The 21,329-nt window shown below is 44.9% G+C and overlaps 1 protein-coding gene across 2 annotated transcripts in view; it reads right to left on the bottom strand.

Moving 5' to 3' along the window:
* Positions 1-21,329, bottom strand: part of BAIAP2L1 (BAR/IMD domain containing adaptor protein 2 like 1) — a 95,805-nt gene that overhangs the window by 62,718 nt on the left and 11,758 nt on the right. For both annotated transcript variants that reach the window (XM_066576376.1, XM_066576377.1), the window contains exon 2: positions 3,305-3,380. In XM_066576376.1, the coding sequence (XP_066432473.1) occupies positions 3,305-3,380 (76 nt within the window). The remainder of the gene's footprint in view (positions 1-3,304; positions 3,381-21,329) is intronic.

The following is a 21,329-nucleotide window of genomic DNA, read 5'->3' as shown; positions in this document are numbered from 1 at the left end:
GCTAGCATCATATCCGAATTTTGCTCAGTGCAATCCTCTTTTTTGCGCAGAAGACTGTTGCATTGAGCTGAATGGACAGGTGACTTCTCGCTGTATCCCAATAGTTAAATAAGGTTAATACCTTAGTCCCATGAGAGAAACTCATGTACAAAAACAGGAAGCGCCCTGATAAATGTCACAAAGTGTGGGACATCTGGTGTGACTCTTCTGCCCTGGTCTTTGTGCAAAATGCATACGAGCAGTTTCTAGACGTAACGCGACCAGGAGAGGGCCCTCACCGGAGAGGAGTCGTGTTACCTGTTCAATATCACTGACCAAAGTGCACCATGCATGTTACAAAGCTCATATCTTCGCCTGGAAGTGATATTAGTGTTTCTGTATACAAGGCTCGGTACAATATATGCTGCATTTAATGTATGCGTTAAAGGGGTTGTCTCGCGGCAGCAAGTGGGGTTATACACTTCTGTATGGCCATATTAATGCACTTTGTAATATACATCGTGCATTAAATAGGAGCCATACAGAAGTTATTCACTTACCTGCTCCGTTGCTAGCGTCCCCGTCGCCATGGTTCCGTCTAATTTCGGTGTCTTCTTGCCTTTTTAGACGCGCTTGCGCAGATCCGTCTTCTCCCTTCGGCAGCATCGGCGTTTTGGCTCCGCCCCCTTGGACGCATCATCGCGTAGCTCCGCCCCCGTCACGTGCCGATTCCAGCCAATCAGGAGGCTGGAACCGGCACACATCATGGGGCGGAGCTACGCGATGATGTGTACAAGGGGGCGGAGCCAAAATGCCGATGCTGCCGAGCGGAGCCGAAGGGAGAAGAAGGGAGAAGACGGATCTGCGCAAGCGCGTCTAAAAAGGCAAGAAGACACCGAAATTAGACGGAACTATGGCGACGGGAACGCTAGCAACGGAGCAGGTAAGTGAATAACTTCTGTATGGCTCATATTTAATGCACGATGTATATTACAAAGTGCATTAAAGGGGTTGTCCCGAGGCAGCAAGTGGGTCTATACACTTCTGTATGGCCATAATAATGCACTTTGTAATGTATATTGTGCATTAATTATGAGCCATACAGAAGTTATAAAAAGTTTTTTACTTACCTGCTCCGTTGCTAGCGTCCTCGTCTCCATGGTGCCGACTAATTTTTGGCCTCCGATGGCCAAATTAGCCGCGCTTGCGCAGTCCGGGTCTTCAGCAGTCTTCTATGGAGCCGCTCGTGCCAGAGAGCGGCTCCGTGTAGCTCCGCCCCGTCACGTGCCGATTCCAGCCAATCAGGAGGCTGGAATCGGCAGTGGACCGCACAGAAGAGCTGCGGTCCACGAAGACAGAGGATCCCGGCGGCCATCTTCAGCGGTAAGTATTGAAGTCACCGGAGCGCGGGGATTAAGGTAAGCGCTCCGGTAAACTTTCTTTACTTCCCTGCATCGGGGTTGTCTCGCGCCGAACGGGGGGGGGGTTGAAAAAAAAAAAAACCCGTTTCGGCGCGGGACAACCCCTTTAATATGGCCATACAGAAGTGTATAACCCCACTTGATTTCGCGAGACAAACCCTTTAAGTTTTCAATAAAACAAGTTAAATAACCATTTACTTGACTCAACGGTCTTTCAGTGAACATCCATAGGCAAAACCCTACATCTAAAAGGGAACCTTAAAGGGGTATTCCCACTTTAGGGTGTGTTGACATGTTGCTGATTTGTTCAGATTTTGTTGTGGATTTTTGGTGCAGATCTGCAGCAGATTTCACTTTATCAAACTGAATACAATTGAGAGTGAAGTCAGCTACCGGTCTGCACCAATTTCCGCAGTAAGCGGAATGCACTTTATCTTACCACCAGCATTAATTATATAGCACAGAGAATCGTGCAATCTCTCACATAAATGTTTAGCAACAAGGTGCTGCTGATAGATCACACAGGGGATTGCCATTATGCCAGGGATAGCAGATTTTAAATGGGCTATAAATCCACGATATCGACCAATCATGGATGCAGCTCCATCGGTTGTACGACCAAGTACATTTGTTAAAGGGATGTTTTTTCCTTGGAAAAATGTTTTTACTCTTTTGTATATATAGGAGCCTTTTGTGTCGGTGGTTAAATTTCTGGTAAACAACAGTTCCTCCACTACCTCCTCATTCCAATTAACGAAACAAACATAAGCTAGCAGCATGCTTCATTGTCTATAACCTTTGACTTGCAAATTTATATTACAAATTCTGTATTCTTTAACATGTCCAAAAGTGTTTCTTTCACATCAGCAGCCATCTCATCAATTCTTTTTGAAAGAGTGTCATTACTCAAAGGAATCGATTTTACAATGGCACACACACGTCAGGCCCCAGCATAGTACTGACAATCTCTTTAACTACGGGTAACACAAGTGTTTACCCAATAGTATGTGATTTGCCACATTGTGCTTTTAATACAGAGACTTTATAGGAAGCAAGGAGGCCTTTGTCAGCATTCAGAGCAGATTTTCCAAATAGCTTGCCTACAGTACTGCGGTTCTCAAACTTTGACTTTAAACCATGGAAAAATGAAATAGGCCTATCCACCTTGTCTGAATGCATTTTGGCAAGGTGATCACTCAGTCTCGAAGGCTTCATAGCTTCATTCGAAAATGCCTTTTCACAAACGAGGCACAAGGGAAGCTGTCCGCTTGTAGGAGAAGGGATGAATCCGTATTTCCAGTATTCATTTGAATATTGATGGCATTTCTTCTCAGCCATTTTTATAAAGTATGCTTCAAGAATGCACTGCTTATGTCGCTCTATCATATAATGATGTATGACTTTTATAATTCCATGACTCCACTACAGATCAATCATACTGGATAACCTAAAGAACAACCTAACCCGCTGTATTCCATAATGCCGCTGATTGGATAGAGGCGTGCAGGCTGCACACAACTCCCATTACCTGCAAGTCATTCATATGGAAATAAATGAGATTGGTGCAGGTCCTGCATCTATAAGACAGTTATGGCATATCCAGTCTAAGATAGGACTACCCCTTTAACAAACTAGTTTAAACAGTAAAAGATGAATATCAACATGCCCCTGTTATGATACCTGGCACATATGGAAATAACTATACAGTCTATACATTTAATACAAGTGTTGGAGCTCTTCCCAGGCATAAAAGGTAAGTAATTCCAATATCTCCAAGGATGCGATCAGCTCGCTGGGTAATTGAACAGGGTTTGCCTTGCCAACAAAGTTGCTGTGTGTGTAAATCAGCTTCCAGTATCTATAATCTGATTTGAACACATTAATGGCCATGAAAGACAACTTACCTGACACTGCTTTCTCATAGTTTTTCCCCAAATTAACAAGGTTCCTTAGCCCAGGGTTGAACTGGTCCATAACATTCTGAAAGATTAAAGAGGAAAATGTACATGAGGGAGAGTGAAGACAAAGCAATCAGGAAAGAACTCCAATAATGCGCATGACTTGCCTCCCAAAGTGACCTTACAGGGTTTGTCGGAAATTTAAAACCCCCAAAGGATGAGCTGATCTGCAATACCTGACAGTCCGTACACAATGAGTGGCACTCTTTTGGGTTAAATAATATGTATTTCTTATCTCAGATGATCCCTTTAAAATATCAAAGTCAAACGCACTAACCAATGATCTATTACAGGGCAAAAGTCTTAAAGGGGATTTCAAGAAAAATACTTTTAAAGACCTACCCTCAGGACAGTTCATTGGCAGTTGATTGGTTGGGGTCCACCGCTTAGCTGATCGGGCACCTGCTGTTACTGCTGCAACACACAGGGGTTGCAGTGAAAGCTACTGCTCTGTCTCCTGTGTAATGGTCAGCGCTTGTAACTGCGGGCACAGCTCTCATTAAAATTAGCTGGAGTCCCGAGCGGCAGACACCTACCGATCACATCTCAATGGCCTATCCATTCATTTTACAAAGTTGGATAACCATTTAAAGTGTCTATACATGTGAGCGGAAAGGTGGCCAATGGGATTGTCTGACTGAGGGCTCATTCACACCGCTGTAAACGTATTTCGGTTGCCTACATACGCTGTGTATTTACACGAACAAAAAATACTTAAGGCCTCCCTCACAGACCTTTACAGAAATACAGCGTTTTTCAACAGCATTGTGATGCATTTTTTTACAACGTTTTGGCTGCATTTTCAGCACAGCTGAACCCGCAGCCAAGGAAGCTGAAAAAAAAATCAATACTTGCCTAGCTGGTGCTGTCTGGTCCCTGTTGCTGCTTTCCAGAGCTTCCACCACTTATCATCGCCAACAGAGCATCTTTTGCTAGTGCCTGGATTTCAAGACCCCGCCTCCACAAGAGATTGCTCTGATTGGCTAATGTCACGGGCTCAGCCAATCCCAGACAGTGCTGGATGCACCAATCACAGCCATTCATTGAATGGCTGTGATTGGCTGAGCCAGCGCTTGATGAACTAATCAGAGCAATTTCTTGCTGGAGGCAGGTCTTCAAACCCCGTTACTAGCAAAAGGTGCTCTTTCGGCGATGACAAGTGCCTGGAAGCCTGCCCAGAGCCCTGAAGAGCAGTGGACAGGGACCTGGACTGCGCCAGCTTGGAGAATATTGTTTTGTTTTTTTTTTAGATTGTGCAGCCAGCGCTTAGCGCTGTCAAAAATGTGGTACCAAGTTGTGCCACATTTTCAGCAGCGCTGAAACCGCTGCCCATTAATTTCAATGGGCGACGCAGGGCCAAAAATGGCCAAAGATAAAACATGCATCACTGTCAAAGAGCAGCGTTGAAGACGCTGCATTTTGATGCTTGTGTGAACAGCCCCATTGAAATGAATGGGAGTGTTGTATAGCGTTTAGCGCAGCGCTGAAAAGCCAGAGCTGAAAACTGTACAAAAACGCCTGCGTGAGGGAGGCCATAGTCTGTATTTCGCCTGTTCTGGCATGGCTATGTGCATGCAAAAACATTGCATATTTACACAAGCAAAAAAAACACAGATGGGCCCATTGTTATGTTGCTCAAATATGCAGTGAATACGCTGCGTATTCGCACCAGGCACATTTACTACAATGGGCTATTGTGTTGCATAATACTCACCAAAGTAGGGTATGCAGCATTTTTTTTCCCCACGATCGCACATATGAATGGCTTCTATTCACGGAGCACTACATGCATTAATACTGCCCGCGTAATACGCGACGCAAATACGACCATATGAACAAGCTTTGAAGTGTATAGGGGCATCCCGATTGGATCAAGCATGATGGATTTCCGAGTACGCATGTGTATGGAGGAAGTCAAGAGGAAAACGTGTACAGGCGCTACAAAGATAGAAGGCATAAGTACCCTAGAGGCAGAGCATGCCACTGCTATGGGGAATACTTGGACTGCTTCTCTTTCGCTATTGGATGCAAAGAAACTCACTAGGTGTGGCATTCGAAACAAGTATCCGTTCCATCTGTCATGGGTGGCACCATAAAGGGGACCCATTTTAATTTTTGGGTACAGAACCCCTCCTCTTCTATGTACACCACTTGATATTAGACTTCACAGGACCTGTCAACTATCTGAAGTCCATGATGGGTGGCAGTCGCTTGGTTTTCTTCAAGATTTTCCCGATGGAAAGGTTTTGTTGTCCAGAGATAAAACCTGTACTATAAACTTTGAACTACCGTGTATATTAATGAAAGAAACAGAGCTAACAAGTGCCGCCAGTTATATCATGTACATGAACTTACAAACATTTCATCGAGGCACGTACTTCAATACCATAAAAGAATAATTCATCAAGTATTAACATACGGAGGAGGTTTCTGGATGCCAGTCAAACAGTTGGATTCTCCTTAGCACCGTAAATGGCACTCCAATGAATGCATAAAAAGCTGAGTTATTAGAGGACTCCACGTGGTGGAAGAACACGTCATTACGGTGTATAAAACATGCATACTTCTTCAATAGGTCTTTCACAATGATACTTTCAACTACCTATGGAGTCTAATTGGCATTCTACTGCATCACACGTGGAAATTAGATGATCACCAATTATATCACTGACAGGAGGCAGAACCCGAGTTCAAAATCCATAGTATGAATACAAACAGTAGGTATTTCTACACACAGTTTTCTACAGTGGAATATATTTATAGGGGACCCGTCATCTATCTGACTTATCCGATTCATGAAAATAATTGTATGCTCTATAAAAGAATTCCAAGCATCTGTTCGTAGAACTTTGTGCTCCTCCATAATTCTTTCTAGAAAAACATGAATAAACTGACAACTGGGTGTTACCAACCGTTGTCAAATGAGTGTATCCCTTCAGTCAGCACTGGTTGGACAGTGTTAAAATGTGTAAAAATAACCCCAATGCGTAACACCCAGTTGTCAATTTATTCATACATTTCTAGGAGAAACAGCAGGAATGGCACAACAGAGTTCTAAGAACAGTTGTTCTAGAATGGTCATAATATGCGGAATACAAGTATTTACTAAAATTGACATGTCAGGTTGTCTTTGAATAGAAGTGAGTAGAGATGAGCGAGTATACTCGCTAAGGCACATTACTTGAGCGAGTAGTGCCTTAGCCGAGTATCTCCCCGCTCGTCTCTATAGATTCGGGGGCGGGCGGGGAGCGGCGGGGATCTCTCTCTCACTCTCTCCCCCCCTGCTCCCCGCCGCAACTCACCTGTCACCCGCACTGGCCCCCGAATCTTTAGAGACGAGTAATGTGCCTTAGCGAGTATACTCGCTCATCTCTAGAAGTGAGTAATTGTGTGATATGGATATGAAGGAGTGCAGCTTCCTGCTTCCTCATTGCTGCCTCATTTGCAAGTCATGGAAAGTTCAATACATAATTTCGATTTATCTGTGGTCTGTAGCTTCCCAGAGATGTATCATGATCTAATTAACAGTGTCATCGTCAACGAGTGTTATGGTCCTAAATAGATTACAGTGTAGTCGCCCGGCCCTGCCGATAACGGCAAGTTCATATGACTCTAATTGTGTATGGGAGTGGCTCAGCTTTCACCCGACAGAGGTCATTATGGGGAAAGAAGGATCGGGGATGTTGAATTTCAAGGCTTAATCTTTTAGTTCCCAGGGTAGATAAAGCGGTGCTAGATGTGTCTGACTGCAGCTTAAAGGAAAGCTATCACCAGGTTCATGCGACCCGAACCACAGGCACCATTAAGCTGGTATACCCATTGCCCCTCTGTATGTGTTATTCTGAAACTCTGCAGTGTTTCGGAACAAACACACTTCTACTCAGAGTTGAGTTCCGATCAAGCTTCACCATGGTCAAACTTCCCTTTATGGTAGAGACCTGTAAATGATGGCCTGACTCCGACTCAGAGTTCCGTTCAGAGTCAAACTTCAAAGTGTGTATATTCTGAAATGCTACAGCGTTTCAAACACCACATACACAGAGGCAATGGGCATACCTGTGCCGAGTCCATGCTGCTGGTGGTGGTTCAGTTAGTATGAACCCGGTGACGGGTTCCCTTTAACTCTCAAAAAGACATGAATGTTCGGCTGTCAGTTGTGGAAGGCGTCGAAAACTGTGGGTGGATCCAGCCAGTGTTTTACATTGAAATAAGTCTAACCTCTAATATCAATATATATCTGAAATGATACTCTAAAAAGATTTGTCCTATGGAATTTTTATCCCCTAAGCAGTACTAAGTACAATGGCCTATATGTTATAAATAATGCGGATTGTCATTTGAAGTAACTGCAGAATTCACTCCTCCGAAAAGTAGTAATGGTAAAAAAATACAACATAAAACACAATCCTAGCTATTCTAATTGTCCCCGGGCCAAAGGTTACCATGGCCACAATCACCAGTTGTCTGATGCTACAGGTCCAGCCACATGAGGCTAGGTCTATTAAACAAAACAGCAAGAAAAGATAAGCCATCAGTTCAAGCTACTAGACAGGTTGGGCTTGTCAACAAAGCAACATGGTCCTATTGGAATTCGGGTGTGTTTGGTGGGTCAGGTAAAATGCAGATGTAGCTTTCAGATGCAGAAGACTGTTGTGGGTCAACAGCTCTCCATGTATTGTTGTATCATCTTTTACTAACATGGGGCTCAGAGGGGTTGTCCAGTTAGAAAATACATATCCAAAGCGTTGTTAGGAAATCTTCAGTTAAAAAAGGGAGGTGACCCTACCATTTAGGATCCTATAATAGCAGGGCATCTTTAACGGTAAGCCCAAAAAGAAGCTGCAGAGGCAGAATTCGAGTTGGGCAATGTGTTTGGAATCCTGATGTTCTGTCGATAAATTATAGTGAATGGATGCTTTATTAGATTCACCGAGTTACTAGCACGTTGGACCTTCTTTGGCCTTCAGAGCTGCAGCAATCTCCCATGGTTTCCATCTACGGATATCAGAGGGCACTTTGACCCTTTCATTGAAGAGCTGTTTTGACCCATTTCACTGGATGAGTTTCCTTGATTACACGATTCTCTATATACTCTACACTATTGCACAAGAAAGCCCCACAAGGTCGTCAGAGACATCTTGACCCCAGCTAGTCTAGCACTGATGACCAAGCCTCGTTGGAAGTTGCTCATATTGCTCTATTTTCCCATTCTAATGTGGATTCACACTGAATGTGATCCATGGAACTCTTGTCATTTGATTTTAAGCTGCACTCTGGGGTCACGTGTCTAATTTGCATTCAAGGAAGCACAAATTATAAAATGGCCAGTGTTTCTAATAAAGTGACTATTTAGTGTAGAATATGCCTTTTAATGCAGGTTGTCAAGTACAATAAATTATTGCTAAGTGAGAAGCCATCATTGGAGGCTAGTATCTCCATGTTGTCTATTACAGGGGAACTGCACAATTGGTGTTATTTCCAGTGACCCATGACTTTGGAAATACAACTTGATATTTTTAACAATTGATCGAGTGGTATACAATGTTAAGAACTAGAATGTCCTAGTGTGGAACCCTATGTGGAATTTCAAAAGGAGGTACTTGAATATATCTGGATTGTAATAAGGTTGACTGGCTTCTATGGTTGAGCTACACAGGAGACGTTATCAGTGTTTGCACTAATCTTATCATACCTAGAATTCTTACAGCATCAGTTAAAGTGTTCACTGTAGGTAAAAGTTAAGTCCCCTGGAGCAAGCACCGAGTCGTGACTGACTCCTAGGGTGACGTCACATTGTGACGTTTTCTGGGCAGACTGTTTTTGCGGGGTGGTTTGCCATTGCCTTCCCCAGTCATCTTTTACCCCCAGCAAGCTGGATACTCATTTTATCGACCTCGGAAGGATGGAAGGCAGAGTCAACCTTAAGCCAGCTACCTGAACCATGCAGGTACTCGCAACCTTCAGGTCGTGAGCGAGAGCTTAGGACTGCATACTGTGGCCTTAACACTCTGCACCACACTAGGCTCTGGGGGCTCCACTGAGATAACAGTATTTACTGTACTTTCTTAGTAAATCTCAAAGATAAATTAAGCATCCAATATGCTGTATCACTGGACTTTGGGTGCTTCCTTGTACTCGGAAGGAAAAAAAATAGCAACTTTCTGTTGTATTTTGTAAGATGGGAAAATTATTCCTTTTCATTTACTCACAACGCAAAAAAAAACAACCAAAACCCCCCCCCCAAAAAACAGATTTTGCCCTTCTGATTAGATAGAATTGTGCAACTTTACACAAAAGAGAGGCTCATGAATGGTGGCCCATATTTAAAACAGGTGCACCATGGACAAATCAAGTGGGTAATATGACTTTTCGGAATAAACAGCCAAATGGGTACAGGAGGAATAACAATATTTCTGACCATTCTATAACGTATCCTCTATTTATCACCCGCTTTGACCTCTGCAGGCTGAATCTTTAATTTTCAGTCTTCCTTGAGCTGGTGATGAGGTCACCCATATATTACACATGTAAAAGAACAGAATAATTAAAAAAAGATAGATTGCAGCATGTCCTATTCTAGTGCAGGCCTTGACTGCAATGGAAGCCAATCATCCTGCGGCAAATCGCAAAATGTCAATTTCAAAATCGCCACGGATCTGCGTCATTGCTAGCGCTTCATTCCCTACACTGCGCATATGCTGCAGCGTGCCATCCAGCACATCCACAGTACGGAGAAGACATCGCATAGGTACGCGGGGGTCACCGCCAGAGAACAGGGTCTAATTCCGCTGTGAGATCTCTCATTCAAAATCTGATCCGGCCATGTGCATTCGGCCCCTCTCTCTCTCTCTCTCTGTAGCACACCCTGATAAGTAATAGTGTCATGGATGACATTATACAGCAGTATTGGGCAGTAGATGCGATCCCAGTTGCTGTAAGCCAGTAAAAACTTATTAGAAGCTGCAGCAGCATCTCTTCTTCTGTTTTCCTCCTACGGCTCTGTCTTCTCTCCCTTCTCCATAAACTTCTATGGGCAGCATTTGCACTTTTGCTAGTTATCACACCGACGAACACATAAGCACAGGTTTGTTCAAAGTGCGGTGTCTATGCACCCAATTCTTGGACTACTGGCTGACTGAGTGGACACTGATTGAGCTAAATTGGAGCCACAATTAATGCTGAAGGTCTGAAGATCTCAAACACTTTCTAATGGAGTAAGACCGGGATGGACAAAATAGCTTAGATTTAGGACCCAGTTACACCATTCCTTAAATCATGTTGACTTCTTTTCTAAAAAGGTACCAATAGTCGCCCAAATAATTCCTCAATAGAGCGATTACAGAAGATTGTCGGCCCATGTACATGCGGCCCCCAAAAGGGCACTGAGCAAGAAGAAGCTCAGTACTCGTGAGTCGTTCCATTTCATCTGATTGAAATGAAACTACTGAGCAACTTCTGTGAATATGCAATATACGTTGGGATGGCTGTTGGGCTCTCATGTGCCTAACAATTGTCCCATGTAGAACGTATCTTTAGTGGCCAAGCTATGTAAACTTCAACAGACATCTACAGAAAAAATCCAAGAATTTCGGCATCAACTAGGAATTTCTAGTTTCAGTCACTACCTGGTTCCTTTTATTTTCTCAGACCAAGAGTAAATGTAACATGACCTGGCATTAAACGGATTTCCAGGATTAGAAAAAAACATGGCCGCTTTCTTCCAGAAACAGCACTACACCTATCCACAGGTTGTGTGTGGTATTGGCGCTCAGACCCAATCACTTCAGTAAAGCTGAGATACAATACTAGACGAAACCCATGGGGCAAATGGGAAACTGTTCCATAGAAAGAAAAGCAGCTCTGTTCTTTATATCTGGACAACCCCCTTAAAAGGCCAATATGACCGAGCCAAATTATTTTTTTGACTTGCTGAAATTTCCAATTTCTGTCCAATTTCTTAAAATCTTTTAGATCCTCCTACTTCAATTACTTGAAGGGCTTTTTCCTAGCAGCCAAGAGGCTGACACAAAAGGCTCTTTTATTCTTGTACTTGTTTATGTAAGCATGAAGGAGCTGAAAGTCACAGGTTGTACATAGGCTATAAAAATGTGAGATGAAGGGCAGAAGGGGCACGTAAAGTAAACTGTACTTTTCAACCTGCAATCTGTAAGACAACCTGGATTCTGTTCATCGAGTCACGAGAGCATGGCCGGGAACAGCAGCGCTATTTCTACTGTATATAAAACAGACTTTTCTACAAGGAAGGAAAAATAAGCATGGCTGGACAGTACTAAAACAGGGCCGCTGTTCTGAAACTGCCCGGACTTCTAGGAAATAGGAGGGGGACAAAATGTTTAGTTTTTACCTTAAAGAGGTCATTTCATTTAGAAGACCATGTTAAAAAATGCTGACTTTCTAAGTTTTGAATTCAAAGACCTCATTTTGTGGTCAAGATCCGAATAGGAACTGCTGTAATGCTTAAATTCCCCTTTGGTAGCGCTGCAGGGAAACTGAAAATTTCGAAGTTTTCTCATACCGTGTTTCCCTGAAAATAGGACAGTGTCTTATATTAATTTTTGTTCAAAAAGGTTTAACTTTTTTACATGTATAGCTGCCTGGACACTATTTAAATTGACTTTTTAAATTAACTGTTAGCAGGGCTTACTTTTGGAGTAGGGCTTATATTTCAAGCATCCTCAAAAAGCCTGAAAAAATCATTTTGCATCCTCAAACATTCTGGAAAATCATGCTATGTCTTATTTAGGGTATGTCTTATTTTCAGGGAAACCGGGTAGATTACAGATGATCACTGGAAGGCACTTTATAATGCTATTGTTCTAACAAGCAGCGAGTGTTCCTTTAAACTATTCTCAACCTACCAAGTCCTTAAAGAAGGTCAGTCACATTTTTGGCATAACAGAATACACTTTTACATGCGCGACAACATGAGGAATGCAGGAGTACCTATATTTTGTTTCAATCTGGCTGCCATCCCAAGCTGTCACCCCAAAAAGTATTCACATGCTGCATCCTAACTGTGGACCGTCCGATGGGCAGTCAATCTCTGCCAGTAGTTTGGGTTCTCTCCCCAACTATTCAACTAAAAAACGCCATGCTAAGTGACGTCTGCAGCATGTGTTTCATCTTCATAGGGCTTGCAACGCACCGAACAAATTGGGCGCATGCACTGTGACTCCATTTAGGACCAGTAGGATATCACACGCATGCGCCATCAGTGTGGCTCAAATCACTTAGAAGGTGGAACACAGCATCTCCACCGGGCAGAGCTGGAGACTTCACGGAGCAAGGTGTTTTTTACTTGAATAGGCAGGGGAAAGGCAGAGATGGACTGCCCATTGGATGGTCAACAGCTAATTAGCATATGGTGTGCAAACCCTTTCTGGGTCGACATCTCGCGTTAGCAGATAAATTGAAACAAAATAAAAAGGTACCGCTGCATTCCTCATGTTGTTGCACATGAAACAATGTATTATGTTACTAGGCAGAAAATAAGGAGACAGGCTTCCTTTAAAACTTAAAACAGTGGTCATCAATTTGTGGTTCTTCAGCTGTTGAAAAACCACAACTTCCAGCATGCCCGAGGTTGCAGGCCTGTGTTAAGGAATGTAAAAGGCATTCAGAAGCTAGGGCTACACCAAGACTTATTAATGCAACAGTAGCTGCAGACAAGTCCCGAGGCTGAAATTGGATCTGGAAGAGTATGGTTTCTCTTCGTGGAGACAGCAAATTGGTGCAGGGAGTCTTCTAGGCCACGCAATGCTCCCCTAGAAAAAGGTATGCAAAATGGAGATAAAAAATGTCTCTGTAGCGCCAACTATTAGAAGGCAGCTATCAAGTCAATATCCAACCATTTAACAGGCTTTGTAACACGACTAAAAATGTAAGCCAAAGCAGAGCCTTCACCATAAGAAAGGCACCCATCTTCAGACAGCTGTTTCAGGGTTCTTGCCCCTTGCAAGGTTCGGGTTGGCTGGGTAACCACTTTTTTGCTGCAATAGACATAAATAGGACCTTTTCCCCTCTCTAGAACCCTTTTTTCCAGTGCTTTTGGAAGTATTGGTTCTTGTTTGGGAGATTATTCCAAATCGAATTCTCTAGTGGGATTAGGACTAGAGATGAGCGAGCACTCGCTAAGGGCAATTACTCGATCGAGCAATGCCCTTAGCGAGTACCTGCCCTTAGCCGAATCTTTTCTTCCGAGCGGGGAGATACTCGCTAAGGACAATGCTTGATCGAGTAATTGTCCTTAGCGAGTATGCTCGCTCATCTCTAATTAGGACCTACATTCCATGCAGCTCGGCAGCAAATCACATACAGGGGGCGTAACTCCCCTGTCAAACTTGACTCCACCAGTACTTCCTGGTGGCATCAAGATACACTAATACCAACGATTGATCCTCAGCCTGCCCAACTTCAACCTAGAAGAACGAGAAACCATTTGCACAGCTCAAGATTTTTGCAGCAAGATTTCCGCATGAACATTCTGCATATTCTTGGAATGCAAATAAGTTTAAGGCTGGTTTCATATCTGCATTCGGGATTGCGTTTCCTGCTTTGTTCGGGGAGCAGGAAAGGGGAATTCCCTGGCTTTGACTTATGATGGAACCAAACAGCACCAAATGGACCCCGTTGACTATAATGGGGTCCGTTCAGTTTCCACTCAGATACCCAGCATTTTACTGAAAGAACAAGTGCTGCAACCAGTGCTTTTTCTTCCGGTATTTTGAGCCAGACTGCGATGAAACTGCTGAACAGAGGTTCCAGCGCAGTTGTGAAGCCACCCTAAGACCTGACATCATGAATGCAACATATTTGCAAAATAGTAAAACTGGAGCTTTTAACTCACTCAGAAGGCCAAGGGTAAAATGCAAGGACTTATTTGCGGAAAATTTAAATCCAGAGGGCCGTGGAATAAACAGTCGTACAGAGCCCGCACGCCTCCAGTCACCGTAAACACAAGTCGCTCAAAGATTGAGTGGTTCCTGTATACATGGTTCGACAGTCGCTTGGTTTTTGGTTCTCCTAAAAACCAAGTGATTCCAACAGGTGAGCGGTTTCTCACAGGGCCCCGTCAATAGAACGGCTATCACCTGAATTTGCTGTTTCCAGCAATAATCTGGGGCCATCACTGCCCCATGTAAAAAGTACAGCAGTTCTCGGAGTCTAACCAGTGGCTCACGGGCTATGACTATTATCACATTACTGTGTGCCAAATCTGATTGTTTGACGAGACGCAAGAGGCCGGCATTAAAATTGCCCGCATGTAGGTCTGTTTATGACAACATCCATGTCCAGACATTGTACGGCATCACCATTGGTGTACCACTGGCACTAGGGTCATCAAGATACACGTAGACCGGGAGGAGTAAAGTGTTTCCTTGGGGTTCGATCACACGGGTGTATTTGTGCAGTGTATTACGCTGTGCTGAATCCCCATTAATTTACAATGGAGTATTCGGACGAGCGTATTTAGTCCTATTAAACAGAGCTAGATGGAATCTTTATTATTTGGCACAAAACAGCGCAGACGATCACGGATGACAACTTACTAGAGATGAGCGAGTATACTCGCTAAGGCACATTACTCGAGCGAGTAGTGCCTTAGCCGAGTATCTCCCCGCTCATCTCTAAAGATTCAGGGGCCGGCGCGGGTGACAGGTGAGTTGCGGCGGGGAGCGAGGGAGAGAGATCTCCCCTCCGTTTCTTCCCGCCGGCCCCCGAATCTTTAGAGATGAGCGGGGAGATACTTGGCTAAGGCAATACTCGCTTGAGTAATGTGTCTTAGCGAGTATACTCGCTCATCTCTAGTCTTAAAATTTAAATATCCGGCTATCCACCCAAAGGGCGTCCATTCAATAAAAGGGGTTACTTCCTTGGATGTTTTTAGTATGGGATCCATTGCGCGAGTAGGGCTAACCAGTAGTCCTTCATTATCTTCAATGAATGCGGATTCTGACTAGGAATCAGCCATGTTTTCCGAGGTGAGGAGGAGCGATGTAGCTACTAAAACCATCTGTGAATACGCAGCTGATTCCTAGGCCAAAATCCGCACCAATGGTGACGTTTTTTGACGCGGGTTTTTCAGAACTGCTGTAGAAGTTTCCATAGAGTAAATTCTGCAGCGTATTGAACATACCCTAAAAAAGAGAAAGGTCGCGATTTGGGGGGACATCCCTTTGTTATAAAAACATGTCCTAATGATGAACACAATATTCATTTGCAATAACTTGGATCTTGAGATCATTTTTGGTTGCATAATTTAAGAATATGTGCCAGTTCTAGGATTTAGACATCAACATATGTCATTTCCACCTAATATCCAATACGTGCTTTCCAGCTGATTTTTATTATCTATGACCGCACACAATGCAGATTTCGAAATTGCTATGAAGCAACAAAGAAGTTGAGAGAAAGATGAAAAACTTGGATGTATATGAAAGGAGTAATAAAAAGAGAACCAAGTATGTGTTTTTGTAACGGTGGCTGTAGACATTCGATGGCTAGTCTAGCCACATGGTCAGTCCCGATTACCCCAACTATGGATAGTATGGAATCCTGATAGGCACCACATCATTACAGAGGCGTTTCAGAAAGACCATAGGGGCACAATAAACTAAAACCAGGGTTTTATACGCTGTTCTTAGATAATTGCCAATGGAGTAACAGATGACTAGAGATGAGCGAGTATACTCAAGCGAGCATTGCCTTTAGCGAGTACCTGCCCGCTCGAGATGAAAGTTCAGGTGCCGGCGGCGGGCAGGGAGCTGCGAGGGGAGAGCGGGGAGAAACGGAGGGGAGATCTCTCTCTCCCTCCTGCTGACAGCCGCTACTCACCGCTCCCCCGCACCGGCACCCGAACCTTTCATCTCGAGCGGGCAGGTACTCGCTAAAGGCAATGCTCGCTCGAGCAATTGCCTTTACCGAGTATACTCGCTCATCTCTACAGATGACACATGCATTAATAAAGTGGAGTGCTCTTAAAATGACCCTCCGGTTTCGGGGCAAAATTCTGTATAGTCACTTAGGGTGAAGAGGTTTCTAACCTGTACTTTATCTTCTCTTCTCAGCCCTTCATTCCACTGGTTCTGGTTCCATTACCAGGTGGCAAAGATGGCCACCATGTAGACTACCAGAGCTTTCATAATTCAATGGTAGCATTTTATTTACCAATGCACTGTAGCTGCTCTGTGATTGGCCAGCACTGATTTGAGCAGCCCTGGCCAATTGCAAAGCAGTTCACAGTGTCTATTAGATAGATAAAAGATGGCAGCAGCCACCCTAACTATCTGAAAATGAAGCACTGCACCAGTGGAACTGAGGGGCCACGAAGAGAAGCTCAAGTACAAGTATGATACTTCTCAACCCTCTGGCCTCAGGACAGACTTTGGTCCCAAAACCATAGGGTCGCTTTAATACATTAGTTGCATCTTTGTCCCACCTGTGCGCCCCCACCTGAAATTTACACCCAGAAGAGACCGGGTGTAGAGTTACATTATGAAGTACGCCAGTTTCTTTAGTAAATTCTAGCAAATCCGATGGGCTGTAGAAGACTATGACCCCTTTCATTAAACCACACACTCTTTTCTCACCACTTTTCGACAAAGTGTCAGGAAAAGGTAAAAGTCATACATTTTGGAGCAAGTATGAAGTGTGTGAAAATGTGCAACTTTTAGGCCACGGTCACATGGGGCGGATTCCCGACGGAAATGTCGCGGTTTGGCCGCAGCGAAAAACCGCGACATTTCCGCCGGGAGAACCGCGGCTGCAAAACCCGCAGCGGCTTTGAAGCGGCCCGGCCACTCGCTCTTCCGCTGCGGCCGCAGCGGATTTGCCGTCCCGTGTGGACGAGATTTCTGAGAAATCTCGTTCACATGGCAGGCTAATCCCGGGATTAGTGGCCGCATGTGGATTTGCCGCGGCGAAATTCCGCGGCAAATCCGCCCCGTGTGAACCCAGCCTTATATGCCAATAAACTGGTGTAAATGGCTTCGTAAATTACTCCAATGACTTAAAAAGGAGGACAGAACTCTCCCTATGCACTAAAAGAGGAATTAGACTCACCGGTAATCCAGCTTCCTGGAAGTCTCCACAACAGCACCACCTGAGATTGGTTTAAAGCACCCCCCCCCCCATCCTTCCAACCCTCCTTGGCGAGTTTGCGCTGAGGTACGAAAAAAGGCGTTTTTCTTTCTAGTGTCTTTTCTTAAGGAAAAGCTCTTTTCCTATTTGAAGCTTTCTTGGAGGGAAAAAAAAAAAATTGACCATGGACAGGCAAGGAACACAGCTTCTTTTTTTGAAGCCATATCCCCTGACCAGGATTTAAGCCATTAACCTCTTTTAGTAGAATGAGACAAGGCTGCAGGATGTGCTGATAGTTTGACTGACTCTGCAGTTGTGTCTGCCAAAAAGCTGGTCGCCATTTTAAGAATCGGTAATAAATCTAGAATCTGTTCACGGGGGTTCTTCTGAAATATGTAATTCTAGTTGATTTAGAAAACGATTATCGCTCAAAATTAGCTCAAAAGCCGTCTTTTGAGCGATAATCGTTGTGTCTAACAGCACTGACATCCCGCAGTTTTCGTTAAGCCGTCGCTGATCGCTCTTCATACATGAAGTGCATTTTTTCAGTCTGGTATTAGCAGAACCAGCCAAGTCCTTATCCCCACTACCAAAAGGGAACAGCAGGAAAAAGCATCAGTAAATATATTATAGGATTTGTATGATGCACCCAAATGGGCTGCTTACACTACCAGGGTTATTAGATGCTGGACTGCTCATACCTTGATAGCACTGCAGATAAACTGTAGGATAAGGAGGCTTGTTTTATTCTGCCACCTGTCTTTTATGCTGACCGCCAGTATTTAATTGCAGCTGCACCCCCAACTGATGTCATTACGTCCCATGATGCTTGGCGTCGTAAATCCACACCTACTCCAATCACGTGGGCTAGTTAGGCACTTCCTGTGACATCAGCAGCACACAATGCCACATCAGGGCATTGAGCTCGACCCTACAGCTGGCTCTGTGCATGCCCAAATGAATAGTTAGGTGTACGCTTAGGAGAGGGTAACCAGGAGAGATGCAGTGAAGTCCATTGCAGTCCTTCACTTTAAACCGCGCTCTCTGCCACAGTGAAAAGCATTCTAAACCGTGGAGAAGCGGGCCCTGCCGCCAGCCTGGAAAGGGGAGAAGCGGGCCCTGCCGCCAGCCTGGAAAGGGGAGAAGCGGGCCCTGCCGCCAGCCTGGAAAGGGGAGAAGCGGGCCCTGCCGCCAGCCTGGAAAGGGGAGAAGCGGGCCCTGCCGCCAGCCTGGAAAGGGGAGAAGCGGGCCCTGCCGCCAGCCTGGAAAGGGGAGAAGCGGGCCCTGCCGCCAGCCTGGAAAGGGGAGAAGCGGGCCCTGCCGCCAGCCTGGAAAGGGGAGAAGCGGGCCCTGCCGCCAGCCTGGAAAGGGGAGAAGCGGGCCCTGCCGCCAGCCTGGAAAGGGGAGAAGCGGGCCCTGCCGCCAGCCTGGAAAGGGGAGAAGCGGGCCCTGCCGCCAGCCTGGAAAGGGGAGAAGCGGGCCCTGCAGCCAGCCTGGAAAGGGGAGAAGCGGGCCCTGCAGCCAGCCTGGAAAGGGGAGAAGCGGGCCCTGCAGCCAGCCTGGAAAGGGGAGAAGCGGGCCCTGCAGCCAGCCTGGAAAGGGGAGAAGCGGGCCCTGCAGCCAGCCTGGAAAGGGGAGAAGCGGGCCCTGCAGCCAGCCTGGAAAGGGGAGAAGCGGGCCCTGCAGCCAGCCTGGAAAGGGGAGAAGCGGGCCCTGCAGCCAGCCTGGAAAGGGGAGAAGCGGGCCCTGCAGCCAGCCTGGAAAGGGGAGAAGCGGGCCCTGCAGCCAGCCTGGAAAGGGGAGAAGCGGGCCCTAACTCTTGGCTTCCAGCAACTCTCTGGATACCTGCCTACTAACAGGGCAGGAAAAAACAGAAGACAGTGGGAAGGGTGCTTTAAACCTCAGGAGGAGGCAATCTCTGGGGGCGCCGTTGCGGAGATGACTGGGAAAAAGAAATGTCTTCTTTATGGAAAAAATTTTGACAAGTCAATTCTTGAAACAGAAATCATGGCAGGGTGACTTCATGCAGATTAGCTCAGATGAATAGAACTAAATTCGCATGTGGATCTTCAACATGTCAAGCTACAAGTTTGGGGTAGAAATCCAAGAATGCGCCTTGGATTTCTGCTGCGGGTTCCATGCCCGATTCTTCAGATGGATTTCCTCTTTCTTTTCTAGGCGAGTCTCTCACCAAGGTATTGTCAGTGGTTTTTTGTCTTCCTATGGACCGACAGGTTGATATCAGGGTGGTCTAATGACACAAATGTTACTTTCATGGCGTGACATTTACGCGTTGTGACTGTGACACCAGTTTCTGAATTTGCTGAGCAAGACATTTCCATTTGGAGTTTTTATGATTCATAAAAACCTTCCATCAACACTTTTGTTTTGAGCGAATAGCAATTTTAAATTGCGAAAGATTTTTATTTCAGGTAGCACAACTTGTTTTTCATCTGAAGAGCGCTGCCAGATTTCCAGGATGACCTCAGAAGGATCAACAGAAATCTGCAAATGTCTTTTACAGAATCTAGTTTCAAGACATTTGGCATTGACCCTCGAGGGAGAGGAGGGGGGTGTTCTGGAATGAATCATGGAGGGACATGTCTGTAAATTTCCAGTCTTTCAAATATTAGAAAGCCATACGTTTGGTTTAGCAGACCTTAGAGATCTGCTATTATTCATCTGGTCTACCAACTAAGTGATCAGACTACCTTTCGATGATGATCCAATTTGTAAACACATCCGGGCAGATTTACTAATCCGGTTGAACAGTTAGGCCTTATTCAGACACTCGTTTCCACTTTTATACTGTGAAAAACAGTCCTATTTTAACCCTTTCCAATCCACTGTGACGTCTGAAGACATTCTGATTGAAGGCTGTGAAGCTCCCATATCGGAAGACGTCCGGCAGGGTATTCTTACTGTAGATTACTGGCTGCTCTGTTGTCGGGGGGCCTCTCCAGCATGTCCCATACCGTAGTACTGGCTCTAGCCAGCAGATGGCGCCATTGTATAATCCCTGAAAGAGAAAGCCACTTAGGAAACCCTGAATCCAAAATTGGATTGCAAAGGGTTAATCCATGCGTATGTTCGTTGGGCATTCACATGCATTGCGTGTTTTCAAATTTTTACGGTCTCATCCGTTTTTTGAAAACAGAAGAAGGTGCTACTTTTTTTTCCTTGCATTGCTTAGCAATGATCTGTGAAAAATGGAGTGCACTCAAATGTCAACCGTTTTGTGCACCCATAGACTTGAATGGGTGACTGTCGTTTAGGAAATCAGACCAGAATAGGACGTACTGTTAAAAAAAAAAAAAAAGTTTGCATGGCCCCACTGACTGAAATGAGTCAGCGTCTGCAATCCATTGCAAGTACGGATGAAAAAAATCAACTTTGTGAATAAGCCCTTAAAATATATTTACCCTTCTGCTGCCACCAGGAGCCCGCTGTGGTCCCGGTGATTGTTGCGATATGTCACAGGAAATTATGTGATCACTGCAGTCTCACCCCTGGCAACACTCTGAATGTGAGAGCTGATATCAGGAGAAAGATCGGTAATGCTGCAGGCTCTCATTGGCTGCTGCAGACACCTGATTTCTTGTGACATCATATGCCACAGCAATCACTGGGACTGCAGTGGACCGCAGAGTGGCTGCCAGTAGTCAGCTAAGACATTGCCCTAAAAAGATCTAATGTGCTGGTTAAAAACCGACTGAACTTCAAACAGCTGTAGCTCCGATTCTGGTTTCAATTACCACAGTTTTTGCAACAAAATTTTTGCAAACATTGTATTTAAGCCATGGCCCCTTTCCAAATAAGCCATACCCTTTCTGTGAAGGCTCCCCCCTCCTTTTTCATACGAGAAAAAAAA

The sequence above is a fragment of the Eleutherodactylus coqui genome, chromosome 8 (assembly GCF_035609145.1).
Source record: "Eleutherodactylus coqui strain aEleCoq1 chromosome 8, aEleCoq1.hap1, whole genome shotgun sequence".
Lineage (NCBI taxonomy): Eukaryota > Metazoa > Chordata > Amphibia > Anura > Eleutherodactylidae > Eleutherodactylus > Eleutherodactylus coqui.
The sequence above is the reverse complement of the archived record's forward strand: the minus strand, read 5'-3'. Positions and strand labels throughout refer to the sequence as shown.